We start from the raw sequence: 25,696 nt of genomic DNA, 5'->3' as shown, positions 1-25,696 counted from the left end.
TACTATAGGACTGAATTAATAGGGTGAAAATTAGACTGAAAATTGTTGAATTTGATTGAATTGAATGTCATATCAGTATTATAGGACTGAATTAATTGGATTGAATTGAATTGAATTAATCAGGTGAAAATTGAAAATTTCTTATAATTTTATGATCTGTTTTTATGATCCGAGTTTGTATTATATTTTCCGTGTCATATTAAAATCATGATTTTAACAATCTTGTCATCACTTTTCCTTTTAAATCCAAATTTTTAGGGGTTTTTTTTTTATAAAAAAAAAATTAGGAGTTTTTACTTTATACATGGTAAAAAATATTCAAAATCTTTTTGGCGGGGGCCACGGTCACTCCCGCTACCACTGATTCGTCTGTTTATTGGTTTATTTATGGAGACCATCATCGTTTCCATTCTCATCCAAATCCGAACAAACAAAAACAAAAAATGAGTTGGAGGTGGTGGTCTGGTGCTACTGACGCTGCCAAGGTAAGAATTATACACCCATACATACATATTTATTTTTATCAATGAAGTTTATATCATTCAAAATATTTTTATTCAATCTGCAGAAAGAAGATGAAGCAACACGAGGCTGCCAAAGCGTAGCCTTGATTATAGGAGTTACCGGGATTGTCGGCAACAGCTTGGCGGAGATCCTCCCACTCTCCGACACACCTGGTGGCCCCTGGAAAGTCCACGGCGTGGCACGTCGTTCCCGGCCCAACTGGAACGAGGATCACCCAGTGGAGTACATTCAGTGCGACATTGCTGATACTGCCCAGACCCAATCCAAGCTTTCTAAACTCACTGATGTGACCCACATCTTCTATGTTACCTGGGCCAACAAAGACACGGAGGTCGAGAACTGTGAGATTAACGGCCTCATGTTCCGTAACGTTCTCCAGGCTGTGATACCTAATGCTCCCAATCTTCGTCATGTCTGCCTCCAAACCGGAGGAAAGCACTATCTTGGTCCTTTTGAGTCGTTTGGCAAGATTGAAGCTCATGATCCACCTTTCACCGAAGACCTGCCCAGACTAAATGATTTTCCCAATTTTTATTACACGTTGGAAGATGTTATGTACGAGGAAGTGGCAAAGAAAGAAGGAGTGACTTGGTCTGTTCACCGGCCTGATATTATCTTTGGGTTTTCGCCTCATAGCTTGATGAACTTGATTGTGACTATTTCTGTTTACGCTGCAATATGCAAGCACGAGGGAGCTCCGCTAATCTTTCCTGGAACGAAAGAGGCGTGGAATGGTTATGCAATTGCTTCAGACGCGAATTTGATCGCAGAGCATGAAATTTGGGCGTGTGTGGAGCCTAAAGCAAAAAATGAAGCTTTTAATATTAACAACGGAGATCTATTCAAATGGAAGCATCTGTGGACGGTTTTAGCGCAAGAGTATGGGATTGAAAAGTATGGGTTTGTGGAAGGGGAGAGTAGTGTAACTTTTGCGGAGAAGATGAAAGACAAGGGACCAGTGTGGGAGGAAATTGTGAAGAAGAATCAGCTACTGTCTAACAAGCTGGAGCAAGTTGGGGGATGGTGGTTTGGAGATTTGATATTCAGCGGATCGGGTTATGTCGCGAGTATGAACAAGGCTAAGGAACATGGATTTTTGGGATTTCGGAATTCCAAGAAATCATTTGTTTCTTGGATACACAAGATGAGAGCTTCTAAGGTTGTGCCTTGAGCTGGGCGGATTCGGGTTTCGTGAGTATTACTATAATAATCTTTGTTTTCAAAATAAATATCGGAGTTTACGCTTCTAATCACGTATTATAACTTGTGGAGGCTGTTCCTTGTCTTAGACTTGGTTTGCTCCTTTCTTTCCTGGCTTGCTAGCTGTTTACTACTCTCCCTTTAATTTCCTTGTTTAAACCAGCACTTGAAGGCCTTTATCTAGTACAAATTATGGATTATATGCAATTTAAGCCTTTCATAAGTATTACAATAAACTCTTGAGATTGATTGAGGCATGGTTATCCAGAGAAGGGGTTGTAATATCTCAGTGATTTTACCTCAAGAACAATGCATTTGCCGCTGGTCTGTTTCTGTTTCCCTGTAAGAACTATTAATTGCTTCATCTGATCATATCTAATAATGCGGTGGTAGCAACCATGCAAGAGGCAGAGCAGCATTTCATACTTGGCGTTGCCAGATCTAATTTGCGGGAACATCGAGCTACGTACCGTTGCTTCCTTATTGATCACTGACACTTGACAGGCTTGATTGGCAAAGTATATCATCCTACATCTGCTGCCTTTCGCTGCAATCTGCTAATAGTTGCTTACAAATCAACGGCATAACATGCCGTATGTAGTCACTTGAATCAAAATTTCAAAAATCTTGATTTTAAGATGCAGTTCTCCGAATTTGGATTAGATGGTAGAATTCTTAATAACCTCCCCCAACCTCATGAGACTACTGTACGTAGATTGCAAGAACATTAATTAATTTCAACTTTCAAAATACACTGTTAAATTAATTTCAAGAAGAAACAACAACACCAACAGAGAATTGCAATATATAAACCATTGAAAACCTTGTATGCATGCTAGTAGCATTCGTATAATTCAATGTCAAACACGTAGCCGGAAGTAGAATTCACCCTGAAATGCATCAGCCATCAATGTGGCAATCCCTCGAGTCATGAAGAAATCACCAGTACCACCAATCACTGAAATATCCCTAGTCTTGTTCATTAGTGGATCAGCTCCAACAAAGTCAATGCTTCCCTTCTGCTCAGTAGAGTTGAACACAAAAGAGAAACCTAGCCTAGCTGCGAAGATTTCTTTTCTTTTCTTTTTTGTTCTGTTTTTTTGTTATTTTTCTTGAGGTGAAATTGGGTGATGATAGCTATCATATTTGGAACAGCAGAGACAGACTGTGCACTTGCAAGGACCTTTGAGTTGCTCTTGATTATCGGAATGGTAAAAAAAAAGAAAAGATTTTGTTGCATTTGGTCAAGGTTGGAGATTCATAAACTGGTAGGTGAATCCCACATCAATCTCTTACATTGAGAGTCCGGCCTTTGTCATTCATCGGAGAGAATAGCATAGTATTCTTCATGGACATCTGATAAAAAACTTGGAAAAAATGCAGAGATTATAGTGGCCTCTGTACGAGGATGACAGAATGCGGCAACAGAGCTCTACTTCAATATTTGCCTTTCTCCCCAGTTTCTTCCTTGTTCTTTTTTCTGTGGTTGATGCACATTCAGCAGGTCTGCTGAGATTTTGCTTACCCCTCCAACAAAAGGGTATTGAATTTGATAGTAATTAATGGAAGCCCTCAAGTTCCCTTAGAAATTAGATTGCAGCTTACCAAATGGCCACCCTTTACCACCTCTCATCAACTTAATGGGTATTTTAAAATTTTTGGTGCTGATTGTGGGTGGATACGAAGTTTATTTTAACTTGGTGGGTATTTGATAGTAATGGAGCTTGGACTTGTTGATTGGATTACAAGAAAGTCGTCATAATTTAATGATAAAAGCATATAGCTAGCTTGCTAAACAAAATTAAGCAAAGAGACGAGCTGAACATACAGATACAAACAACAATGGAAACAATATACTACAGAGCTAGAATTCTGTGTTGATTGACTACACTGGTTCTAGGAATCGATTGGGCAGAAGGGAGCTATTGAATAATCAATCAAAACATATGCAGTGCTACATTGAATGGGTAAATCCAGCTCTCTTATTGGAGGTACGTACTTTATACTTCCTTTTTTGGAATCTTCAATTACAATAACCACAAAAAATATGGCAACGATATTCGATCGACAACCAGTTACATTCTTAACTTTACTTGCAGTGCCACGATCATAATGTCCACCTTCGCAACAGACAACTTCACAAGTTTGTCCATTGTGATTAAAGCAACTCGATATATTTTTTAATTTCCTGGACATGCGGAGTGCCTGTCATTATTCTCCATTTTCTAATGATGTCATCTTCCATCCGGGTCAGTCACGTGAGTTGGGTCATCTGGTATTCGGGTCGGATCAGTCCATTCAGACAAGAAGACACGTGAGGCGCGTCTACGCGCGTGGGCAGCAACTCGCCGGCGCGTGTTGGCACAACAACACTTTAAACCAAATATATATTTATAGGCATTGAAAATGTGCTTCTACTCTGTACCAACCGGGTAATGACTGTACAAAGTGGAAGTGGAGTAGTATTTGCCTCAATAATGGCACTATCCTAGCATGCGGAGCACTGCCTGTCATTCTCCATTTTCTAATGTGAAATGTCAGTTATAAATTAGGTGAGTAGAGCATGGCAATCTCATCACCTCAAAGCAGCATTACCACATTGATACACTCTGCAACAATGGCGGCTACAAAACTCATTTTAGCTCTTCTCCTCTTCCTTGTAGTCTGTAGCTCCAATGTTGCCAGCAGCAAAAACAGCAGAAGACCCAAGCCATGTAGAAGGCTAGTGCTCTACTTCCATGACATTATATACAATGGAAAGAACGCGAAGAATGCAACATCAGCAATAGTGGGTTCGCCAGCTTGGGGTAACAAGACCAATTTGGCCATACCAAATCGTTTTGGAGACGTGGTTATTTTTGATGACCCCATAACTCTAGACAGCGATCTTCGCTCCACCCCCATCGGACGAGCACAAGGGCTTTACCTGTATGACAAGAAAGAAATTTTAACTGCTTGGTTTGGTTTCTCTTTCGTTTTCAACTCAACACAGCTTAAGGGTACTATAAACTTCGCTGGGGCGGATGATATAATGAAGACTACTAGAGATCTTTCTGTTGTCGGCGGTACCGGTGATTTCTTCATGACTCGAGGGATAGCGACATTGATGACCGATGCATTCGAGGATGATCGGTATTTCCGGCTTCGTGTTGATGTTCAATTATACGAATGCTTCTAGCGAAGGACTCTGTTGATGGTTTTAATTTGGTTTTGTTGTGTTTTGCTTTGTTTGATGCAATTTTAATATTTTTCGTATTTGTTTCTCTTTTTTCTTTTTTTTTTCTTTTTTTTTTTTGTTTTAATCGGTGTGCTTTTTTCAGCTAAGGTAGAAGAAGTGTTAATTGAGCCATGGCACGATTGACAATTTTATGGTTGTATTTGTATGTTTTTTTTCTTAATGTAATTGCATGATTAGTGTGTTTATTATTATGAATATATTATTAAAATATAGATAGTCATCTCCCTTTACTTCATTTATTTGTCTCTTAGAAATATATTCATATATAGATTTTATCATTTATATATCTTTTAGCCCGTAAATAAAAGTTATTTTAATGTGATGTGTTAGAGAGATTTTTTGGCTTCTCATTATATTTTGTTTTCTCTCTTTATTTACTCTCTAGTTCTTCCTTTTAATTTTATACCATTTTCCTTTTAATTTTAAATTACATTATAAAGATATAATTTTTTTTCTTCCTCTTTCTATTCTATATCATTTATAAATTTAAAATATACTTTTATTCACAACAAGCATATATGATTACACGGCTATGAAAGATAATTAACCTCCTGAAGAGATAGTAGAATTAGAAAAAAAAAATAAAATTAGAAGAGGTTATGATTTTTAGTCTCGTGAACAAGACAAAATTCTTTTTAATCAAATGTATATATATGAATAAAAAAATTACAATAATCCATATTTTTAAGTGTCATCACTACACACTTTTTTTTATGTTTTACTATGATATTATTATGATGTTACATATTGTGTTTGCAAATTAAATATTTCTTTAAAAACTAAAAAGCATGAGCCAAACATATTCCCTACTAATCATGGAAAAAAAAAAGTTTTTATCCATCTGCTTTAGGATTTGAACTAGGTATGTGCTGTGCAGGCCAACTCAAATTTTTTCAACTTAAAAAAATGCTAAAGAAAAGAAGGTATTGACTCAATTGTGTTTAATAGGTTTGATTAATTCAAATAATATAAATAAAAAAATGCAATGCCAATAAATAAACAAAAAATTGACAACATAAAAAAGGCAAAAAAAAGAAGATAAATAAAGCTCTTTTTTGCAAGTTTAATATTTTTTTCAATGGATGATATTTTTTTTAATGCAAAATAGTAATTATAGAATAGTAAATTGTGGTGCACGATTAATTCTCCGTGGGTTTTAAGTTTTGTTGTAATTTTAGGCGAAACCTCAATATAATCCGCAAACAATGAACTTATTCTTAATTTAGTCAAAACATAAATTTTATTAATTAGATCTACAGAATATCATCCATTTGTCAATTGAATCTTACGCTCAAAATCTTCTCACTGAAAACTTCAAATTCTCGATTTAGATAGTTTGGGAAACCATAAGATAGGTTTTTTTTATATATATATATACTAATGGAAGGTTGCAGTTGAATTTGTAACTTGTATAAATTGAAAACCCTGCTGAACTATTGCCTGAAAATGCCAATGTTGTTCTTCTATATATAAAACATGGGTTAAATATGGGCTTTTGAAACTAGAGGACTAATTCATTACTTTCTAATAAATATAGATACCAAGTTATAATTTATTGTCGTTAAAAAAAAGGCCAGATGGTGTTGGCGCTATACAACACACATAACTTATCCATCGCCTCGTAAAAACGGAGAGAACCAAAGGTCCACGGAAAAGCAGTTGGGTGAGTGACAGAGAGAGAGATGCCAAGCTTAACGCTCTCAGAGAGCAGTTTGATGGCACATTCATTGCCCCCATGTCCTAAACCTCTTAAACCACAAACCCTTTGCTTCCTAACTTCGAATTCTTTCTCCAAGAAACACAGCTCTTCTAAGCTTTCCTATGGAAACCACCCAAGTTTTATTTTCTCCAGGTAACTCTTCTTGAATTTGCAATTTCTTCTTTTTTCTATGTTTCTTTCGCTGTTTAAGCTTCAAGTTTTTGCAACCAACACTGAATTCTGAGATGATGTGCTATACAGTTAGTGGTTGAATTTGCGAATTTCGATGACCAAAATCTATTGTGCAGGTTTTCAAGACAATGCTGCGTGAACTCATTTAAAGAGACATTTGGACTTGTTTTATCGAAGCATTCTAAGAATCGGGATGGCCTTGTAATGTTTCTAGAAACAATTCCTTGTATATAAACTTAGTGCGTGTATATTATACACCTTAAATGCAATGCAATGCAATTTAGTTTATTGATATCATAGTGCAATGCCATTTAGTGGTTTAGTTGAATGGGAGGGTTTTAAAAAGAAAATTAAGAAAATTTTTACCATTTTTGATATAAAAGTTCACTTTTTTGTTGTTTATCTTCTCCTGTTTTGTGTTTTCATGGGGATGCTCTGATATGAACAGGGGCGTAGGGACCTTGGTTGCAAGAATTACCAAAACACCACAGGAACAGTTTCAGATAAGTCACTAGTGAAGAAAAAGTCATTAAGGGAGAATCATACGGTGGCCTCTGCACCATCAAATGGCGGTTTTCTGAAGTTTTTGTTGATCTTTGGATATCTAACACTTCAAGGCTCTCGAACAGCAGTTGCTGGAACAGATATCTCAATTGCATTGCAATCAATTCCTTACTTAGGGGACCTTGGTGATATTAGCACAGGTTTTGCTTCAGTTAGGAGAATCTCCCTGTATCTTTTATAAATGACATTTTGTTATGCTTAGAAGCTAGAAATTTGGTCTTGCTGAAATTTCCACATCTGCTTAATTGCAATTAAGAGTCTTTCATATTTCCTTTCATCAGAACAACTAATATCATCAATGCAACTTTTTTGGTTGCAGGCATTCTTGCTTATATTTTTTTCTGAACTCGGGGATAAGACATTTTTTATTGCTGTAAGTAACCAAGATTTTCCAAGTGACACTTCATTATCTATGCAACATAAATTTGTCACTACTCTATTCCAGTTGCAACCTAATGAATGATGTGAATCCTTCATTTTCCCAAATGAGTATGCATGCTTGTGTATCCATTACATATTTGTTTGAAATCTGCATCTGTGTGTCTGTGGCTTGGCAAGAGAGGTTAAGCGTGAAGGCTTTTTCAGCAACTTCCCAATCCTCCGAGCAATGTTAATTTTAAATCCCAAATGCCGTGCCAATGTTCTCCATAGTGTCTTTGCCAATTTAATATTGAAATTTAAATTAAAGAAAAGACGCATGATGATTGAAATAACCTCCAGTTTTGTGCTTCTATGCCAATATTAATAACAAGCACCTTGCTGAAGATAGAACAAAGCTTAAGATGTGGGTGTTTTATGTCCTGTGCAGGCACTTTTAGCAGCCAGGAATTCTGCTCCCATTGTTTTCACAGGAACATTTGGTGCACTTGCGTATGTTTTCTACTCAAGCATGGTGATTTAGATGTCCTTTGCACTTTGAACTTTGTGATAGTGAAATTTCTTGTGAATCTATGTTCTATATGATCCGATTCAGCTATTGATCTTTGTGTTGAGATAATCGGAGCACTTCTTGATGTTGATTTGGGAAAGAGGCTTCCATGCATTAAAAAATGACAGCATTAAACTATTAATTTTACTTGGAAGCCAGAATTCTTACATAGCTCTGATGTATTTCCAGATTAAGTAATCACTTGTAAGCAAATGACTGAACTATTTGGTTGTGCTTCAACTCCAAAATTTATGATTCAAGTGCTTACTTTTGTTCATAAAGCCTTTTCCTCGGCTCTTCGAATTGATATCCTTATGCATTAACTTCACACACTTGTGCTAAAAGCTCAAACTTTTACGCTCAAGGCCACACATGGTTGGTTCAAATCCATAACGTTTTGCTCCAAATCCATGGCTTTAGTCCTTTAACTATGACCTTTGGAATCCATATCTTCATACTTCAACTTCATGCGGTGAAACCTTGTACCCGTGTTTTCAGATCGCAATTTTTTATATTTCAAGCTCACACCTTTGTACTTCGAAATTTGTAAACGGAGTCCATTCCTTTTTGCTTCAATTCCACACCTTTGTCATCCAAGTACAAAATGTTGAGCTGAAAACCATACCTTCTGAAGTCAATACCTCAGACATGTATAGCTTAAATTTTTTATATTTCAAGCTCACACCTTTGTACTTTGAAATTTTAATACGGAGTCCATTCCTTTTTGCTTCAATTCCACACCTTTGTCATTCAAGTACAAAATGTTGAGCTGAAAACCATACCTTCTGAAGTCAATACCTCAGACATGTATAGCTTATATTTTGAAGGACATGTTATCATTCATCTATTGCATAGTGTATTTGTCTCGTTTCTGTTAAAATGAAGATGGAAGTGAACTGTTATTTCTTACAGAAAAGCCCATATGTCATGGCAGGGTGATGACTATAATATCTGTTGTTCTTGGAAGAACTTTCCACTATGTTGATGAAATTCTTCCATTCAGGTATTGCTATGAAACTTCTTTTACTTTTAGAATTCATTGACTTATGGTGAATGATGGAGTGGATGTATTGAATATTAGTGCTATTAGATGCAGTAAATATTGAAATAGAGTGGATACGTTAAAAAAACCAAATGATTGCTTGAACTTGTAAAAACTTGTTTGGTTTCTATTAGAAACCTGAAGAAGATTGTGCACCATTTGTACTGGTCCCTTTTTCTATTTTCCCACAGGACATGGAATGATATTGGGCTTTCCTGTTTGGTATATCTAACTTGATTTCCTTCATTAAATCTTCGAGATTAACAATGTATTGCTTAGGCTAGGACATGAACTTGACTCCTGTTGGTTTGCAAAGAGTGCTACTAATGAGCTACCAGCCGACGGGTTTTCTGTACCTTATCTTTACTAGAACCTATATGTGAATTGTTGCTCTGATATAGTATATCGATTTGCATGCAGGTTGGGCGAGACTGATTTGCCTGTTGATGATATTGCTGCAGTTTGCCTTCTGGTAAATATTTGATCTTCTTTTTTCATCTTAAAGCAAGAACTGAACTGCAAAGCTCAGACAGTCTGTTTGTCCACAATGACCCCAAAACACACAAGTCTTACAAACTCTTATTTTCACAAGACATATAATAAGCTAATTCAAGTAAATATCAGGTCTTTTTTGGGGTTTCAACACTTATTGATGCCACATCAAGTGATGGTCTAAAGGCAGAAGATGAACAAAAGGAGGTGATCTTTTAATTTTTGTAAACTGCAATTAAAATTGAAAGATCGATGCTCTTTCTCTATGTTATTCATTTAATCTCATGTTATGCCTTTGCTTTAAACTAGGCTGAGTTAGCAGTTTCGGAGTTGTCAGGAAATGGCACTGGGATTTTAGCTGCTGCTAACACCATTATCAGCACTTTCCTCTTGGTTTTTGTTGCGGAATGGGGTGACAAATCATTTTTCTCGACGGTTGGTGAGTTACTGTGCTAAGAATTTATACTCATCAGACAGATTTTAACACTTGCTGGAAACAATTACCTGTAGGATTTGTTTCTCTCCCCTGCTTTGTGTGAAGCATCAAGAACTGTACTATTTAAGCAGATTTTTGGATATGCATATCGATTTGACATGTTTCTTTGCTAGACTGTAGAGATGGACTTAGTCTCAGGGCATCAAAGCTGGTCTGAGAATAACACGTACCCACAAAACTGAAAGAAAAAAATCATTGTTTGCATTGACATTTGAGCATGGATGGCACTATTCACTTTGTAGATGAAAATCATCTCCTGGATTGTGTGTTTTCAGCCTAAGAGGCAATTACTTGGAGTAATGATAATGGCCTAATTTTTGTCTCAATAAAAAGCAGGCAGGTCATGTTTGTAATGTAGAATAAATGCTAAGATACCATGAATAGCAAAGTTCATCTGCTGTGATCTGTTAGAGAAACAAGATTGGACGATTTTTTTTCCTCCTAGAGATTCAAAATGCATGGTGCTTTTCTTCTTGCCCAGGAAAACTGAGTTTGGAATATTTTATATTTGTATAACATCTGAATCCTCAATTTCCAGTAACTTGTCCCCATGTGATCCTGCGATCAGCTTTGCTAACAGAATTTTCATCTTCTCATGCAGCACTTGCAGCAGCTTCTTCACCTCTTGGTGTCATTGGTGGAGCCCTGGCTGGTCATGGTGTTGCAACTTTGGTAGTTATTACTATCTGAAAGAAATTTAAGCTTTACTTTGATACACCAATAATAACCTATTTCAAAATCATGATTGCCAAGCTCTCTGTGGAATCTGAAAAGTCTGCTCTCAAAATTTGAAGTTAACATTGCAGCAGAGTATCATTATTGCCGAGTTCTTTGTAGGATATGGAAAATCTGCTTTTGAAATTCGAAGTTAATATTGCAGCGAGTGTATAATTATAAATTTCTTCATTGTTGAAACAAAGTCGTGCAGGCCAGGCCTAATCTTTCTCTTTTCCTTTCACATGCAACACCAGGCCTCATCTATCTACCTTTTCGTTTTTGCAGATTGCAGTTTTGGGAGGTTCTCTACTTGGGACATTCTTATCAGAAAAGGTAGATTTGAAATTTCAACTTTAACTTTCGTTTATAAGCAAAACAAATCCTTCTAAATATATTTTCCTTGTCTCTGCTACATGGAATTGCAAAAGTTCCAACTTAGTGCACCTTGCTTTTGTCTCTTCAACAATGGAAGTCACACATATTGTTTGACTTGTGTTGAGGATGGGAAATGATTTGTGCCTGCCATTGATCTGGTGGGGCCCACAAGTATGCCCCACTTGATCAACAGTGGGAATGAATTCATGTCGCCTAGCACGATTCGTTGAGTGGCCCAGATTGTCCTCTAATCTGCATAAATTACCATCAAGATTTGTTTGAAACCTGTTGATGCAATCAGCATTCAATTCCTGATCAATCATAACTAATATTTGAAACTCAATGAGGCCAACTAGTCCAACACGGAATCCAATCCACTCAGTTCATCTTAATTGATAGAAGATGTGTAGTGCCATGAATGTTAGTGGAGCCATTTCCTACTAAATGGAATCCGGCCTGGAGGTCTGCGTGAATTGTCTTGTCCAAGAATGTAAGGTCAGAAACATCATGGTATTTGTACCTTGAAAAGATCCCTAGGTCGGACTAGCATGATTAAGCAACCACATCATGGTATACTCCAGCTGGAATATCTTAGTAGCTAGTGGACCTATGTGCCTCTACTCTACTATGGACATCTTCCTTCTCTGCCATGATTTCTTGACGAGTGAAGCATGATTTCTACTAGGAATATAGTAACATGCAGTGAGGAATTCTATCATCTTCATTTCATGCGCTAAGGAAACTTGGTCCATTTCTTGTACAGGCCATTGCTTACATTGGAGGAGTTCTTTTTCTTGTCTTTGCTGCCGTAACATTGGTTGAGATTGTGAGTTAAAGAGTTAGAAATTACAATCATTTTCTTGTAGATGTAAACAATCCCAATTCATAAATTTCTTGTACATGTGAGCAAGAAGAATTTATAAGCACAGCGTAATCAATGTTTATTTTTTATATTGAGCATCCCTTCTGGGTATGCATAATCCTATTTAGGGATATCTTATTATCATCTCTGGCGAATTACCTCATTCTTGATCTCATCCCAGAAGCTAAATACATGTGATTGATGGCTCTTTGCATGGACGAACAACGTTGTCTGATTTGTGAGAATGAGGCAGTACATTGGGGGGCCATGAGATTCCCTTTCCATCTACATTATTATATATATATATATATCGGCCATTGACTTATCTTCTTGTTGGCTCCAATTGACAAGTTAAATCAGCTCAGACATGCGTGGATTGTTGTTGTATTTGTTTGGATTTTCATGTTGCTTGAGAGCTCTTGCCATGGCTATGAAAATCCAGGTGGAGAAAAAAATTGTTCTTCTTTTTCGAAAAAATTCTCCTTCTTAACTCTTTTGTTGATGCGAGGGCAATAATCTGTAAACATGGAAGGGTGGAGGAAAAGAGGCAGGAAAGTTTGGCAGATGTGGCATCTCTGCGCCCGCCCGCCCATGAAACCTTTGCTGGAGAATCAAATCAAAAGGTCAGGACTTGAAGAGATGACAGCTCCGCCGCCGCCGGCCTCCCCTCCCCCTCCCGCCTTTTTTCCATTTCCCGCTTTTGCTTCGTACACTTTGCCTGTCTGTCCCATGTCTTCCCACTTTCTTACTCCCTCAATCCCCATGGTTAATTAACTAATAGGACACCGTTATCAAAAACGTTCATTGTGCAAGACAAAAACTAGATAATTACCTGCGATGTCGCAGGGTGTTTTTCATGTTTTATTTCTCTTTAGTTAAAATATACATAGGACGAAATCTTACTATTTAAGTTATTTATAAAAAATATTTCTCATTAAACAGATTATTATTTTCTTATTCACGTATTTTTATTTATTTTTACCAAAACATGTTAATAGCATGTTTCTTTAATTAAAAAAGAAAGGCAATTGAAATATATTATTCTAATTTTTTTAAATAGTTTAAAATTAGTAAGAAAAATGTATCTCTTCAGAATTGAGAAAACGAAGAATTTTTTAATAAAGATGAATTGTTTTGCGTGAATTTGAGAAGAACTCTGTTGTTGTTTTTTTAATTATTTTTTATATTGTAAATTTAAATTCCACCTCGTGAAATTGACCATTAATTTAATTCTGAAATTTTATCCAGCATTCTGGATTCTTAAGAATACGCAAAGATAAGAAATTACAAATAAATAAAATATCACAAACAGGACATAAAATTGAGATGGTTAAAAAATAATAAAGTACATTGACCAAAATTTTAAAAAAATTATATTTTTCGTTGAATGGTATCATCCACGTTGCAAATGAGAGGATGCACAGTAATCAGCAATAAAATAGGATGCCTTTTAGTTGTCCTTTCCAGTGGTATGGTAGTGTTTGGGGCTATGTTTCTATCTGTATTTTATAAAATTTTGAAATTTTTTTTTTTGTTAAAATTAAATGTGGTTTGTACTTTTTAGATCGTTTTGATATGCTAGTGTTAAAAATAATTTTTAAAAAATAAAAAAACATCATTAGCATGTATTTCGATAAAAAAACTACCACACTGTCAAACACGTTCACTCCCTACCCCTTCCCCGTCCCGTGCGTTTCTTTGACTCGTTTTTTTCATAGATTCGTTCTCATCGGAATATATCCCACATCGCCAGATTTTACTCGAGTCTCCTTCCTTCAGCAATTATTGAAAAGATTTTATTCTTTTTTCTCTGCACTCAGTCTAAATTTAAATGTTAAAGTGGCATTGAAAATAACTCTTTGACTTTCTTTCTCATGTTTTAAAAAAATAATTGAACCAAACTAGTATATATATAATTGATAAATTAAGGAGAATTCTGCTGGTAGAAATTTTTTTCGCATAATTTATAGATCTTTGCGGAAAACTGGAACTATTAAGATTTTGATATATTCCAGAATAAACCATCCATGCTCTTTTTCTTCTTTTTTTTTTTCTTCTTCGTCTTCTTTTCCAGAAAATATTAAGATTTATTTTAAGTCGTGTGACATGACACGTCTCCTTTTCATTAACCTAATCGTCGTGGATTTAACTAATTTTTTTTGTATTAAATACTAATTATAATTGGACGGCCAAGATCAAGTGTCTTGCAATGCCATCATCTCTTCATTGAACACGTCTGCATATAACAAAATAACTAGTTGGTGTTGCCCGTCCTAATTCTCGACAAGTCTCGCTCATAGTGATACGCACGTGACATGCCCCTTTCAATTTTCATGCATATATTTGGTTCAGTGGTAAAAGAACTTCGGAGAACTTCACAAATGGGTGCCCATTTTTTTTATGTTTAATTCAACACTCTCCTTTTCTTTTGTTAACCAAAATTTATTTTTATAATTCAATTAAAAGCATATCCCATGCTAGCTCAAACTAAAGATCTGAAGATCTTACTTCTTGCTTCCAGAAAATCCTAAATTTATTGTACATTGTACTAAAAGGAAATGGTTTTTTACTGTGTAAATAATAATTTTATATTTTTTCAATTGTTGCACTGTTGTCTACTTTTCTAATTATATATTTACAATCTCTCAATTTTCCACAAATTCAATTTTAATCCAAAAACTTTATTTTTTTTTATTTTTTAGTTCCTGTTTTGAAAGAAAAAAAAATTTATGATACATAGAAAAAGTCTTGATTGATATTGATTCCAATGATAAAAAATATTTATTCTAGTTCCAATGATTTTCATTCAATGAGAAGAGTCTCATTTATATATTATTTGATTCTTTTTTTTAAGCGTAGGTGTGCTAGGCTACCCGAGCCAAACCTATATGTTTGAGCTTTTTTATTTTGGTTCATTGGATTTTTTATTTTTTTTGTTTATTAATTTTATCATTTAATATTGATTTTTTATTAGATTTTTTTTTATTTTAACAAATTTTTATGATGTTTTTTGATGTAATACAATTTAAATTTTACTTAATTCATGGATAAGATTTCAAAGTTTTTTTACGATACTAGAAGGAATTCTTTTTATGTAGCCCTAGTTATTTTTTTTATTTAATTATAATAATCACTTTCTTAAGCAGGTCTTTTTCATTATTGTTTTATAAAATAAAATTTTAATTTCCAAGAAATAAAGTATTAAATATTATTGGGTGCATGACCCGTGTTAAAATTTGGATTTATTGATCTGTATTTATTTCTTAATTCTTCTAATTATAGACATATTTTTTTTATTTAGTGACTAAATAATTCTTAATTTATTTTTAATTAAATACATTCATCGACCCTCCACCTGCCTAGTGACTGCCACCTGGATGTTAGACGAGCAGTCTTTAATCAGATGCCCAATGTGAGTGACCTTAAAAATCTGACATGGATAATCATGCAAATGCAATCAGCAACAGTAATTATAGTACCAGAGAGGCACAGAGTGTTACACGGGGCTTTTGTTTGTCACGTGAAAATGAATTTTGCACGTGCAGTTTAAGAAACCGAATATTTAAGGGCATATTCTCTGGAGAGCTATTTTGAAAAGTATAAGCACTGCAATCTCAAATATATTTTTTCATCAGAAAGCTTCGATGAAGGAGCATGCATAACCGACCCTTCCCCGCTGACCGTCCCTGCTGTGGCAACTTTAAAATGACGGGGCAAAAATGGCTTGGAAAGGGAGGGAAAATGACATTGTTATTTGAACTCTTATAATTACACATTTCTCGTCAATATAGTATTTGTTTTTACGTTCATAAAAAAATTCAAATTATTTTTTATCATAATATCAAAAATAAATTTTAAAAAATAAAAAATATATTATTTTGATATATTAAAAAAAAAACATTTTAAAAAACATCTATTATCACAATCTTGAACAATACCATAATTATATATAATCAATAAATTTATGATGGATGAAAAATAACTAGCTGTATCTTATTAGTTATCTTTTTTGTTTATTTTAAAGAAATAAATAAATACAAATAAGAAACATAAATCATAAACAAATATTTTTTTCGGGTCATGAGTTTTATTTTTTTTCTTTTAATTGTGTTAGTATTTTTTATTTAAGATGAAATCACTAAATAACTAATAAAATATCATTATTATTATTGAAGGCGAGGTGAGAAAATAACTAATAAGATGTCACTATTATTTTTGAAAGTGAAATATGAAAATAACTAATAATGTATTACTAATAACTCTAATGTTATCAAATGTTTCTTATATAATACACCTATAAATATACTTATTAATTGTTTATAAATCCCATATGACCGAATAAATATATCCAATATATATCTATTTATTTACACTATTTTTTACATAATTAAAATGAGCAAAGTAATCTAATTTCAAAACATATGAGTTGTTTCAAGAATATTAACCTACTGTATTAGTTCATGCTCGATAAAACGAGCGGTATGGGATAAGATTTCACTAGGGTATCGAATTCTTTGACTTTATTTGTTTTGATAGTATAGTATAATACTTGGCATTTCAATTTACATGTTTTTTTTTTTTTTTTTTTTGAAAAAATCTAAGCACCGCTGCTTTTTATGGACAGGCTTTATCCTGTTTCTGGGTGATAAGCTCTCTGTTGTGCGCTTCGAGATTGCATGAATCTTATCTTTCTCGAAACAGAACTGGAGAAAAACGAAGTAGCTTTGAAGATATGATTGCCGAACCCACGCTTTTTGCTCAGCAAGCGCCACGTGCGCATGCTCGGTTGCGTAACCTTCTTTCCTTTCTCCTCTCCCCCTTCCAAAATAAATATTTAGTGCACTCCAGAAACATTCAATCTCAACCCGTACACATTTATACTAGTTACTTGTGGACTCTTTTACAGGTAACTTTATGCTACAGTTCGGGGAAAAAAAAATTGAGCGTGAAAAATATTTCTATATCGCATGGAGTTATTTAATATTATTTAAAAAATTAAACAGTTTAAAGATTATTATGAAATATTTGATCCGTCTGTGTCTTGTGAAAAAATAAATAATGAAGACAAATTTAAAATTAATCAATATTAAACAATAAAGTTGAAAAAAAAAAGTGGTAAAAAGAGTGTAAAAAAGGAACTTCTTTTAACTATTCACGTAAACATAAACTGTAATATTTTTTTTTAGTTGGAGTATAATTAGTTTTTGTACCCACGCTAGGCTACACTATTTTTGTTTTTAACAAAAAAACAACATCCAAGTACTGGAATTGTGTAAAAGAAAGATATGAAAAATTGTTTACGACAAATATGTGAAAACAATGATTAAGGCTAAGCTAATAAGAGATTTTCTATCAAACAGGCGGTGATATTATATGATTGGAATAATTTAATTAAAAAATAAAAAAAATTATAAAATCTTTTAAAAAATATAATGATAATTTAAACTCATGACTTGAACCATTAAACTTGAAGTAATCAATTTAGAAAAATTATAAAGTTCAATTATAAAAAAATAAATATTAAATGATAAAATTTAAAAATATATTATAATTATACAAAATTTTTTTAAAAAAATAACAATTAAAGATAAAAAAATAAAAATCATTATCATTAATATTATTAATAAGTAACTTAGAACTAAAAGGTCTCGATTTGGAATAACAATGACAATGAGCATCATAGTATATTTCCTAGGATAAAAAAGAGAAATGAGTAAAGAAAAAATAAAAAGGGTCACGGATGATACACCGATTACGTTTGAAAAACACAAGATAAATGAATAAAGAAAAAATCTCTATAGCTTTTTTTTTTTTTACTTGTAGAGGTATTTTAATTATTTTACTTTTGATCGAAACATTAAATAAATAAAAACCATCTCAATCAAATCAATAATAATTAATGTGTCTTGTGAGAATACCGAAATAACCTTAGTCTAAAAACACATTTATATTTTTTTATAGATATAACAAAATAATCAATGTATTGTAGCGGTAAATAAAAAAAATAAGAAAAGCTATAAAGATTCCTCGTTATGTTTTAGTTGTTTTGTTAATGTTACAAGAAAGATGAAGTCATGTTTAATATTCTATAACAGGACATTAATTTATCCGTTACATCAAATGAAGGGCTAACTTTGACTACCTCTTCAGGTGCAGACAAGTGCAATTTCTAGCATTTGTTAATAATTGAACACGTAACCTCCTGATATAAATTAAGAAAACCACCGCCGACGAGTTGGAAAGTCATCGGTAAAAATAAATAAAAATCGAGTGACAGCGAGGATAGTTCTTCTACCCTCTAAAATGAAGTATTCGTACACTTTGAGCGTGGTTGGATGCTATGTATTAAATATAGTATACGGAGAAGAAGCAAGGAAAAATCTATTTTTTTTCCCAATATTTCTTCTGTTTCTTTTGGTTTCCCGGAGGAGGCAACGGTTACGAGCCACTGCCGACTACCAACAAACAGCCAAACTACAAATAAGTCCCCCAAGCGTGTAAATAATTGCAATCGAGTTTCAGAAGTTCACATTTAAGCATATTATTTATTTTCAATTATCATTGACAACTGATTTAGAATTAAAAAACTAATGTATGACTAGTAAAAGCAACGTGGTTGACTTCTGGGAATGTCATCATCTATGGTAAAAAAAAATAAAGAGTTAATGACATGATCAACAATACCTTTTACATGATCCCTTTATCCATGATTAAAATAAATAAACCATGCATGTTTAATAATATTAATTTATATATAGATATGAGCTGTGGGAAAACTTATTTAATTTCTCTAGTTAGGTAACAAGTCCATGCAAAGTTGTTCTGCATGTGATGGTTTTGAAAACTTAGAGGCTTAAATGAAATTATACATTTAGTTGTGAGACTTGCTTGTAGTTTTCCCGATAAATAAAATAAACGCCTGTCTCGTTGACGTGTCAGAGGAAGAAGTGTGGGGCCTATTTTTTGGAAGGTCTCGGCCTCGTATCGCCATGCGCTACGTAACTTGACCGGCCTTGATTAATTCCCCCGCAGATTTTTTTTTTCTTTCTCTGGTTCACCATTCATCTCATTATGCTCTCTGCTCGGATTGACTGTTAAACCCATAAAATGATAATTCTAATGAAAATTAATTAAAATAATTTACACACTAAATGTTATTTTTTTCCCACCGATCATGGAATGTTTTAAGTCTATAAATAGGTTTGTAGAGATTTCTAAAATGTTTTTCTATATGTTTTCTGGTAAAAAAAAAAGGAAGGATTTTTTAGGTTAAAGATATGAAACACAATTTTTTAGGTTATACAATATTAAAACTTGCTTTCGTGCTTATAATAAATTATTATTTAAAAAATATATATTAAAAAGAATGTAGAAGAAAAAAATAATTTCATTAATAAGATAAATAAATCCTGAATAAAGAAATATTCTAGATCATTCACTTTTTTTTAAAACTTATTGTAATTAGTATCGATTTTGATTCGATAAAAAAACATCACTAAAAAAAGCTATATATAGATATATATATTTTTATGTGTACGACTCTCAATTTATTCCAGTAAATGCATGCATTAAATCTTTACTTTATAATCTATTTTTTTTAAATGTTGCGGAACACGCTGCCAATACTTGCTTATTCATTTTTGACATTGAAAGAAAATAAAATAACACGGACCGGTAATCTACTAGTTATTAATGGGACAACCTGGTATCATCTCTCATTTTCAAATTAAAGTGTATCAATACTTCCACGTCATTGCATCGTCAAGGTTAAAACTTGATTATTTTTAATAAAAGATGACATAGTTTCTCATCTTTTATCATTTTTTTAATATATGAAATTATCTGTAAACCATAAGAGAAACATTAGACAAATTATACTAATTATTCATTAATACCAAATTAAATGCGACAAAAAAGACGTCATAAATACCGAAAGAAGATGCGGGGAGAATGCCTGTCTGCAACAATTAATATCCTTCAATACCAATCACTAAATTTATAGTTCCAAATAAATACGAGGTAGTTTCCTCTTCTTTTTATAAAAAACAAAGGGAAAATGATCAATTTTAGATGGCATTAAATGAGAGAAAAAAAACCTAAAAGAAAATGACACGTGCGTTGTATTCACTTTAAGAGGTGCACCACCACCACCACCTCTCCTTCTTTTCCACAACTCGTTAACTGCACTCTCATCGTTTTTTCGCGTCTCCCTATTTCCCCTCACTCTTCGCCTCCTCTTTTTTATCCCTCTCTCCGCCGGTGCTTCCAAAATCCCTAAAAAACCCCTGTCCTTCGATCCGTCCGCGCGATTTCCACCGTCGATTCTATTGAACCTATTCAAATCTCGAGGTAATCGTAATAATCTCATCTCCTTAGCTGACATCTTAATTTTGGATTTTGTTTTTCTTAATCGAAATTCTTGTGATTCACGGTCTGTTTGGCTGCTGAGAAACTGAAGGAAAGCATGGAAATTCGATGTTTTTTTTCATCTTTTTATTTAGTTGAGATAAAGAAGTTCTTGCTTCAGGTAGTCAAAGAGTTCAGCTTTATCGATTCGGCTTTGTTTTCAATTTTTTGGATTTTTAAGCATCCAAACAGAGTTATTGTTTCTTTAGTTTTTAGCGAGGATGCTTGAGAATTGCAATCAAAGTTTCGTTTTTTCATTGGTTGTCTTGATGCTTTATTAGCAACGAAGATTAATAACGTTTTTTGCGTGAACTGAGAAAATCCCTTTCTTGTTTTATTATTAGATCTTAATTTAAAATCCGTTCATGTGATTATTTTTTTGGTTTTCCCATTGGGTTTTTGGATAGATATATGGATTAGGGCAAGGACCAATGTACTAGGTTTCATTTAGTGAAACATATATGGATTCTTTGAACTGTTCTTCTGTTTTCATAGGAATTGATATTTCTTTCTTTTACTATGGCTTGTTCTTCAACTTTGCCGCTATTTTATACTTGTTCAGTGTTAATTTTCTTACCGAATTCTGTTATTTTCCTTCCTATATATGCTGGTGGCACCTGGTTGTTGCCTTCGGTCTCGCTTCTTGGGTTTTAAGAGAGGTTTGCTTAACTTTTTGGAGAACTTTTGTGTACTGCTATTTTGGTTGGCATTTCAGAAAATATGTTCAATTTGAGAGCAAATTCATGCCTTTCACTCTGAGTATCCTTTGTATTTTGACTGAATGGCTTATAATTGTTATGGCATTAGCTTCTTGTGTTATTTTCCTCACCATGAGAGTTGATGTTCCACTGGCTTGATGGATGTAAAGATTCTTGATGGGCATATTCGTGTGGATTTGGGAATATTTGCATTCATGAGCTCCGATGTTGATTCTTGTTACCTTATTAATGATGTATTTCAGGTTTTCTGTTAAAGGAACTTGCTTTGCTACAATGAATTTCTTTTTTATTTTTACCTTTGTTTCATTTTGCTGGGAGTAAAGTGTTGCTAGCTAGATGCAAACATTTCCCTTATCTCATGATCATTGATGATGATGAATCTGACAGTCATTACTTTTTGGTAATGCTTCAGCATATTTTGTTCTAACTTCTAACAATATGACTTCTTCTGAAACAGGATGGTTGACTGGCTCACTGTTATGAAGGAATCTAGCGTGCCCAGATTAATCCTCTTCTGTTACAACTGATCAGCCAACTTCTGGGTTAAACTACATTATAAGAAAATGGATCGTTGTGATACATCTGGATTCGTTAGTGGGGGTGGGACGATCCCTTTCAGAGATATCTAACCCTAGTTCTGTAGCTAAATTTTTTCAGACACTTAACCTAGTTTTGTAGTTTATTTTAGTGACCCCAGAAGTCAGGTGTACTGTTCATTAAGATTGGTATTAGGTTTGGAAATCACTCTAGGTTTAGCCATTATTTGATGGATAACAGGATCCGGAACCTGGGTTTCGCTGCTGATTACCCTTCAAATGCATTCAAGATTTTGGGCAGTTCGTTGTCTGTTGGAGCAGCTGGCACCAAATACAGTGCTGATACTGTCTTGCGCCTTGACTCCCCAGGATCTTCAGTCCCATTCGGCTTTTCTTCGAAGGGAATTAAGCGGAAGTGGAATTTGATTAATGGATCCATGGGCCAAAATGTTGGTTCTTCACTATCGCTTGGGCTTGGCCGCTCCTCAAGCTCTTCAGATAGTAAAGGGAGTTCAGCAACTGCTTGCTCATCAATGTCTTCTGCCATAGAAACTGATGAAGAGTCCTCGATGGATCTTGACTTCTCTCTCCATCTTGGCAATGAGAATATGTTGAGCCCAAAGAAGCCTGCTCGTTCATATCTCAAGGGAATGGAGCCCAAGGTTGACTTGGAGTTGGGTCTCTCCACTGGTCCTTCTGAATCTGATGTTACACATCCACCCTCAAGTTCACCTGAATTTGGCTTTGATATGCCATTGGCTATGGGTGGAGCATCAAATGTGAATGAAGGATCGACATCATGTAGTTGGAAATCAGGGATTACATCGCTTCCATTGCAGATTTCCTCCACCAAAGAGGCTAGCTTCTTCTTCAACCAGATTCCAAGAACTAGGGATCCTACTCCCAGTTTTCCAGACCACTCATCTAGTGTGATAACAACACCAAAAAGTTCAGTCACCTGTACTTCTGGGATAAGTCAGCAGCAACAGCCATATCAACGCGGCACTAGTTTAAAGTTATGTCAGGTTGAGGGTTGTGGAAAGGGTGCAAGAGGTGCTTCTGGCCGTTGTATTTCACATGGCGGAGGCCGAAGGTGTCGGAAAGCTGGTTGTCTCAAGGGAGCTGAGGGCCGAACAGTGTACTGCAAGGCCCATGGGGGTGGTCGCCGCTGTGAATTCCTTGGTTGCACAAAAAGTGCAGAAGGTCGAACAGATTTATGCATTGCGCATGGTGGTGGCCGGAGATGCAGTCATGAGGGCTGCACTCGAGCTGCCAGGGGGAAATCTGGTCTGTGCATCCGACATGGTGGTGGTAAGAGGTGCCAGAAAGAAAATTGCACGAAGAGTGCAGAAGGCCTCTCTGGTCTTTGCATTTCGCATGGAGGTGGTCGTCGATGCCAATTCTTAGGATGCACCAAAGGAGCACAAGGGAGCACTATGTTCTGCAAGGCACATGGTGGAGGGAAACGCTGCACGGCTCCAGGATGCAGCAAGGGCGCTGAAGGGAGCACACCTTTCTGTAAAGGCCATGGAGGAGGCAAAAGATGTGCCTTCCAAGGTGGTGGGGTTTGTACTAAGAGTGTACATGGAGGGACCAACTTCTGTGTGGCACATGGAGGTGGAAAGAGGTGTGCTGCACCTGAGTGCACAAAAAGTGCAAGAGGACGGACAAATTTTTGTGTCCGCCATGGTGGTGGAAAAAGGTGCAAGTTTGAAGGATGTGGCAAAAGTGCACAAGGCAGCACTGATTACTGCAAGGCACATGGTGGAGGAAAGAGATGCTCTTGGGGTCATCCTGGATCAGAATATGGTAATCAACCTACTGGTCCTTGTAACTCATTCGCTAGGGGTAAGACAGGTCTCTGTGCCCTTCACAGTGGCTTGGTACTGGACAAGAGGGTTCATGGTGGTGTAACATTGGGACCTATGTTCCAGGACCCCAAGATTAGCCAGTCTGAGAAGATGAAAGAAGTTGTCACTGCAGAGGACATGACCATTGATATTGTGAAGATGGGTACTAGTGCAGCGGCTTCAACAGGCAGAACTACTAGTGATTTGAAACATTTTGGAGACTCAAGCACTCCTATATCTGTCAGAGAAGCAGGTCTCTCATCAATTCCGGTTTTTGTATCAGAAGGCAGGGTGCGTGGTGGCAGTTTGATGACAATGATTGCTGGTGGTTCTGGTGTTGGCTCAAGCAACAACCGAGTTGTAGCTGGAGATCCATCAGAGCCTAGAAAATCATATGTGATTCATCAGAACTGGATGTAAGATTACTTCTTTCCTTTGTGTTTGATTTGTTCTTAGCAATTGAAAGACTTTTTAGCTGTTTGGGCCCTTCACATTTATTTGGTTTACTCTGTTGGTGTTTAGAATTTGTTCTCGTTCATTTGTCTAAATGGAGAGAACATGTAAGATCCTCGACACCTTTGTGTGGGAAAAACCAAGTAGGTTTAGTCAGCATCAAGTCAGGTCTGGTGTGTTTCTTGTAAATATTTGCATCTTTTCAGCAGGTTGTGGTGTACACAGGTTGTAGCCTGTAAGTTCGGTTAGTTTGCCAAACATTCTGGTGATAATAAATCCTTTAAGCACAGTCATGTCACTGCTTCTGTGCTTCGGGTTTTGAATTTTATTGCTGATCAGAACTGCTTTACTGTTGAGCCTGTTTTTCAGAGTGCATAGCTTTGCTATAATTCATCATCTGTTTGTGGATGCCCAATAAGTTGCATCTTACACGTTGAATTTCCTTAGTTGCTTTCCAATTTAATATTCTCTGAATTAGAAATTGAGTGAATTTTTTTGGGATGTTAAGGCTTTGAACAAATCAGGAACGGTTCCCTTCAAAGTTTTTTTTTTTTTTTTTAAAATGACATTTTGGTAGAAGCTTTGGGAAAATAACACAAGTTGAAAAAGTATATGGGAAATAGCAGACTTTGAACACAATCACCATTGAAAATATTGGTTTTGTACACTAGTAGTGGTTGTTTCAAAATACATTTCTTATGTAAATTAATTAATTTTTTTTAACTTAATTAATATGTCCAAAAGTTAACTCAATTTTATGAACATCAAATAGTCGAGATATGAAATTTAAACAGAAAGAGAAAAGATAAGTTAATGGGTAAGGAGAGAGAAATGAGAGGAGAAAAGGAAGGTTAATAAAGTACATGATACACTGGGGTTTTGTTTTTTGTTTTTTTTTTCTTTTCTTTTTATTTCTTTCTCCTGCCATACAAGCTTATCTTTTTTTGTGGTAAGTCATTGAATTTTAAATCTTATTTTTTATCATTAGATTTTCATAAAATTTTAGGTTAATTTTTTTTTTGCACATGTTAATTAAATTGATTTTTCATAAAATTTTGAGTTATTTTTTTTATACATGTTAATTAATTTATATAAAATATACATTTTAGAAAACATGGCATTAGCGTTTGTTTTAAAATGTGATTTTTCGAGTACTTTTTTAATATATATTGTTTCTCTAAAACGTGTTACTCGGTAAAAGACCCTTTAAAGTTTGATGCAGTACGTGATTGGTGGATGAGAATGTCTTATATTCCTGAAATGATACAGTAACAGAAGGGCTTAAGAAATAATGATATCTGATGCAGACAACAGGCTTTGATATCTTTGAGAACTAGCAAACGTGAAAACTCTCAGATGTTTTTGCTTTATCTCCTAGGTGCTTTTGTAAAGTGTGTGATTT

The 25,696-nt window shown here is 34.8% G+C and overlaps 4 protein-coding genes across 4 annotated transcripts; all 4 read left to right on the top strand.

Moving 5' to 3' along the window:
- The first annotated feature begins 327 nt into the window (after positions 1–327).
- On the top strand, positions 328–1,932 carry LOC118034852 ((S)-8-oxocitronellyl enol synthase CYC2). The gene is made up of 2 exons (XM_035040286.2): positions 328–485; positions 569–1,932. Exons 1-2 carry the CDS (start codon positions 444–446, stop codon positions 1,694–1,696), a joined length of 1,170 nt encoding a protein of 389 aa, XP_034896177.1. The 5' UTR covers positions 328–443; the 3' UTR covers positions 1,697–1,932.
- Positions 1,933–4,161: 2,229 nt separating this feature from the next.
- Positions 4,162–5,158, top strand: LOC118034845 (disease resistance response protein 206). The gene has a single exon (XM_035040273.2). It carries the CDS (start codon positions 4,289–4,291, stop codon positions 4,901–4,903), a length of 615 nt encoding a protein of 204 aa, XP_034896164.1. The 5' UTR covers positions 4,162–4,288; the 3' UTR covers positions 4,904–5,158.
- A 1,398-nt stretch (positions 5,159–6,556) lies between these two features.
- On the top strand, positions 6,557–12,474 carry LOC118034836 (GDT1-like protein 1, chloroplastic). The gene is made up of 12 exons (XM_035040262.1): positions 6,557–6,815; positions 6,971–7,055; positions 7,303–7,569; positions 7,738–7,791; positions 8,227–8,288; positions 9,281–9,349; positions 9,809–9,860; positions 10,013–10,087; positions 10,190–10,319; positions 10,978–11,048; positions 11,379–11,426; positions 12,232–12,474. The coding sequence occupies exons 1-12, from the start codon at positions 6,646–6,648 to the stop codon at positions 12,301–12,303; spliced, it is 1,155 nt and encodes a 384-aa protein (XP_034896153.1). The 5' UTR covers positions 6,557–6,645; the 3' UTR covers positions 12,304–12,474.
- An 8,002-nt stretch (positions 12,475–20,476) lies between these two features.
- LOC118034827 (uncharacterized) lies at positions 20,477–24,622 on the top strand. Its single transcript, XM_035040252.2, has 2 exons — positions 20,477–20,679; positions 21,913–24,622. Exon 2 carries the CDS (start codon positions 22,222–22,224, stop codon positions 24,259–24,261), a length of 2,040 nt encoding a protein of 679 aa, XP_034896143.1. The 5' UTR covers positions 20,477–20,679; positions 21,913–22,221; the 3' UTR covers positions 24,262–24,622.
- The last annotated feature ends 1,074 nt before the right edge of the window (positions 24,623–25,696 follow it).

Source organism: Populus alba, chromosome 3 (genome assembly GCF_005239225.2).
Source record: "Populus alba chromosome 3, ASM523922v2, whole genome shotgun sequence".
Classification (NCBI taxonomy): domain Eukaryota; kingdom Viridiplantae; phylum Streptophyta; class Magnoliopsida; order Malpighiales; family Salicaceae; genus Populus; species Populus alba.
This window is presented reverse-complemented; position numbering and strand designations above follow the sequence as displayed.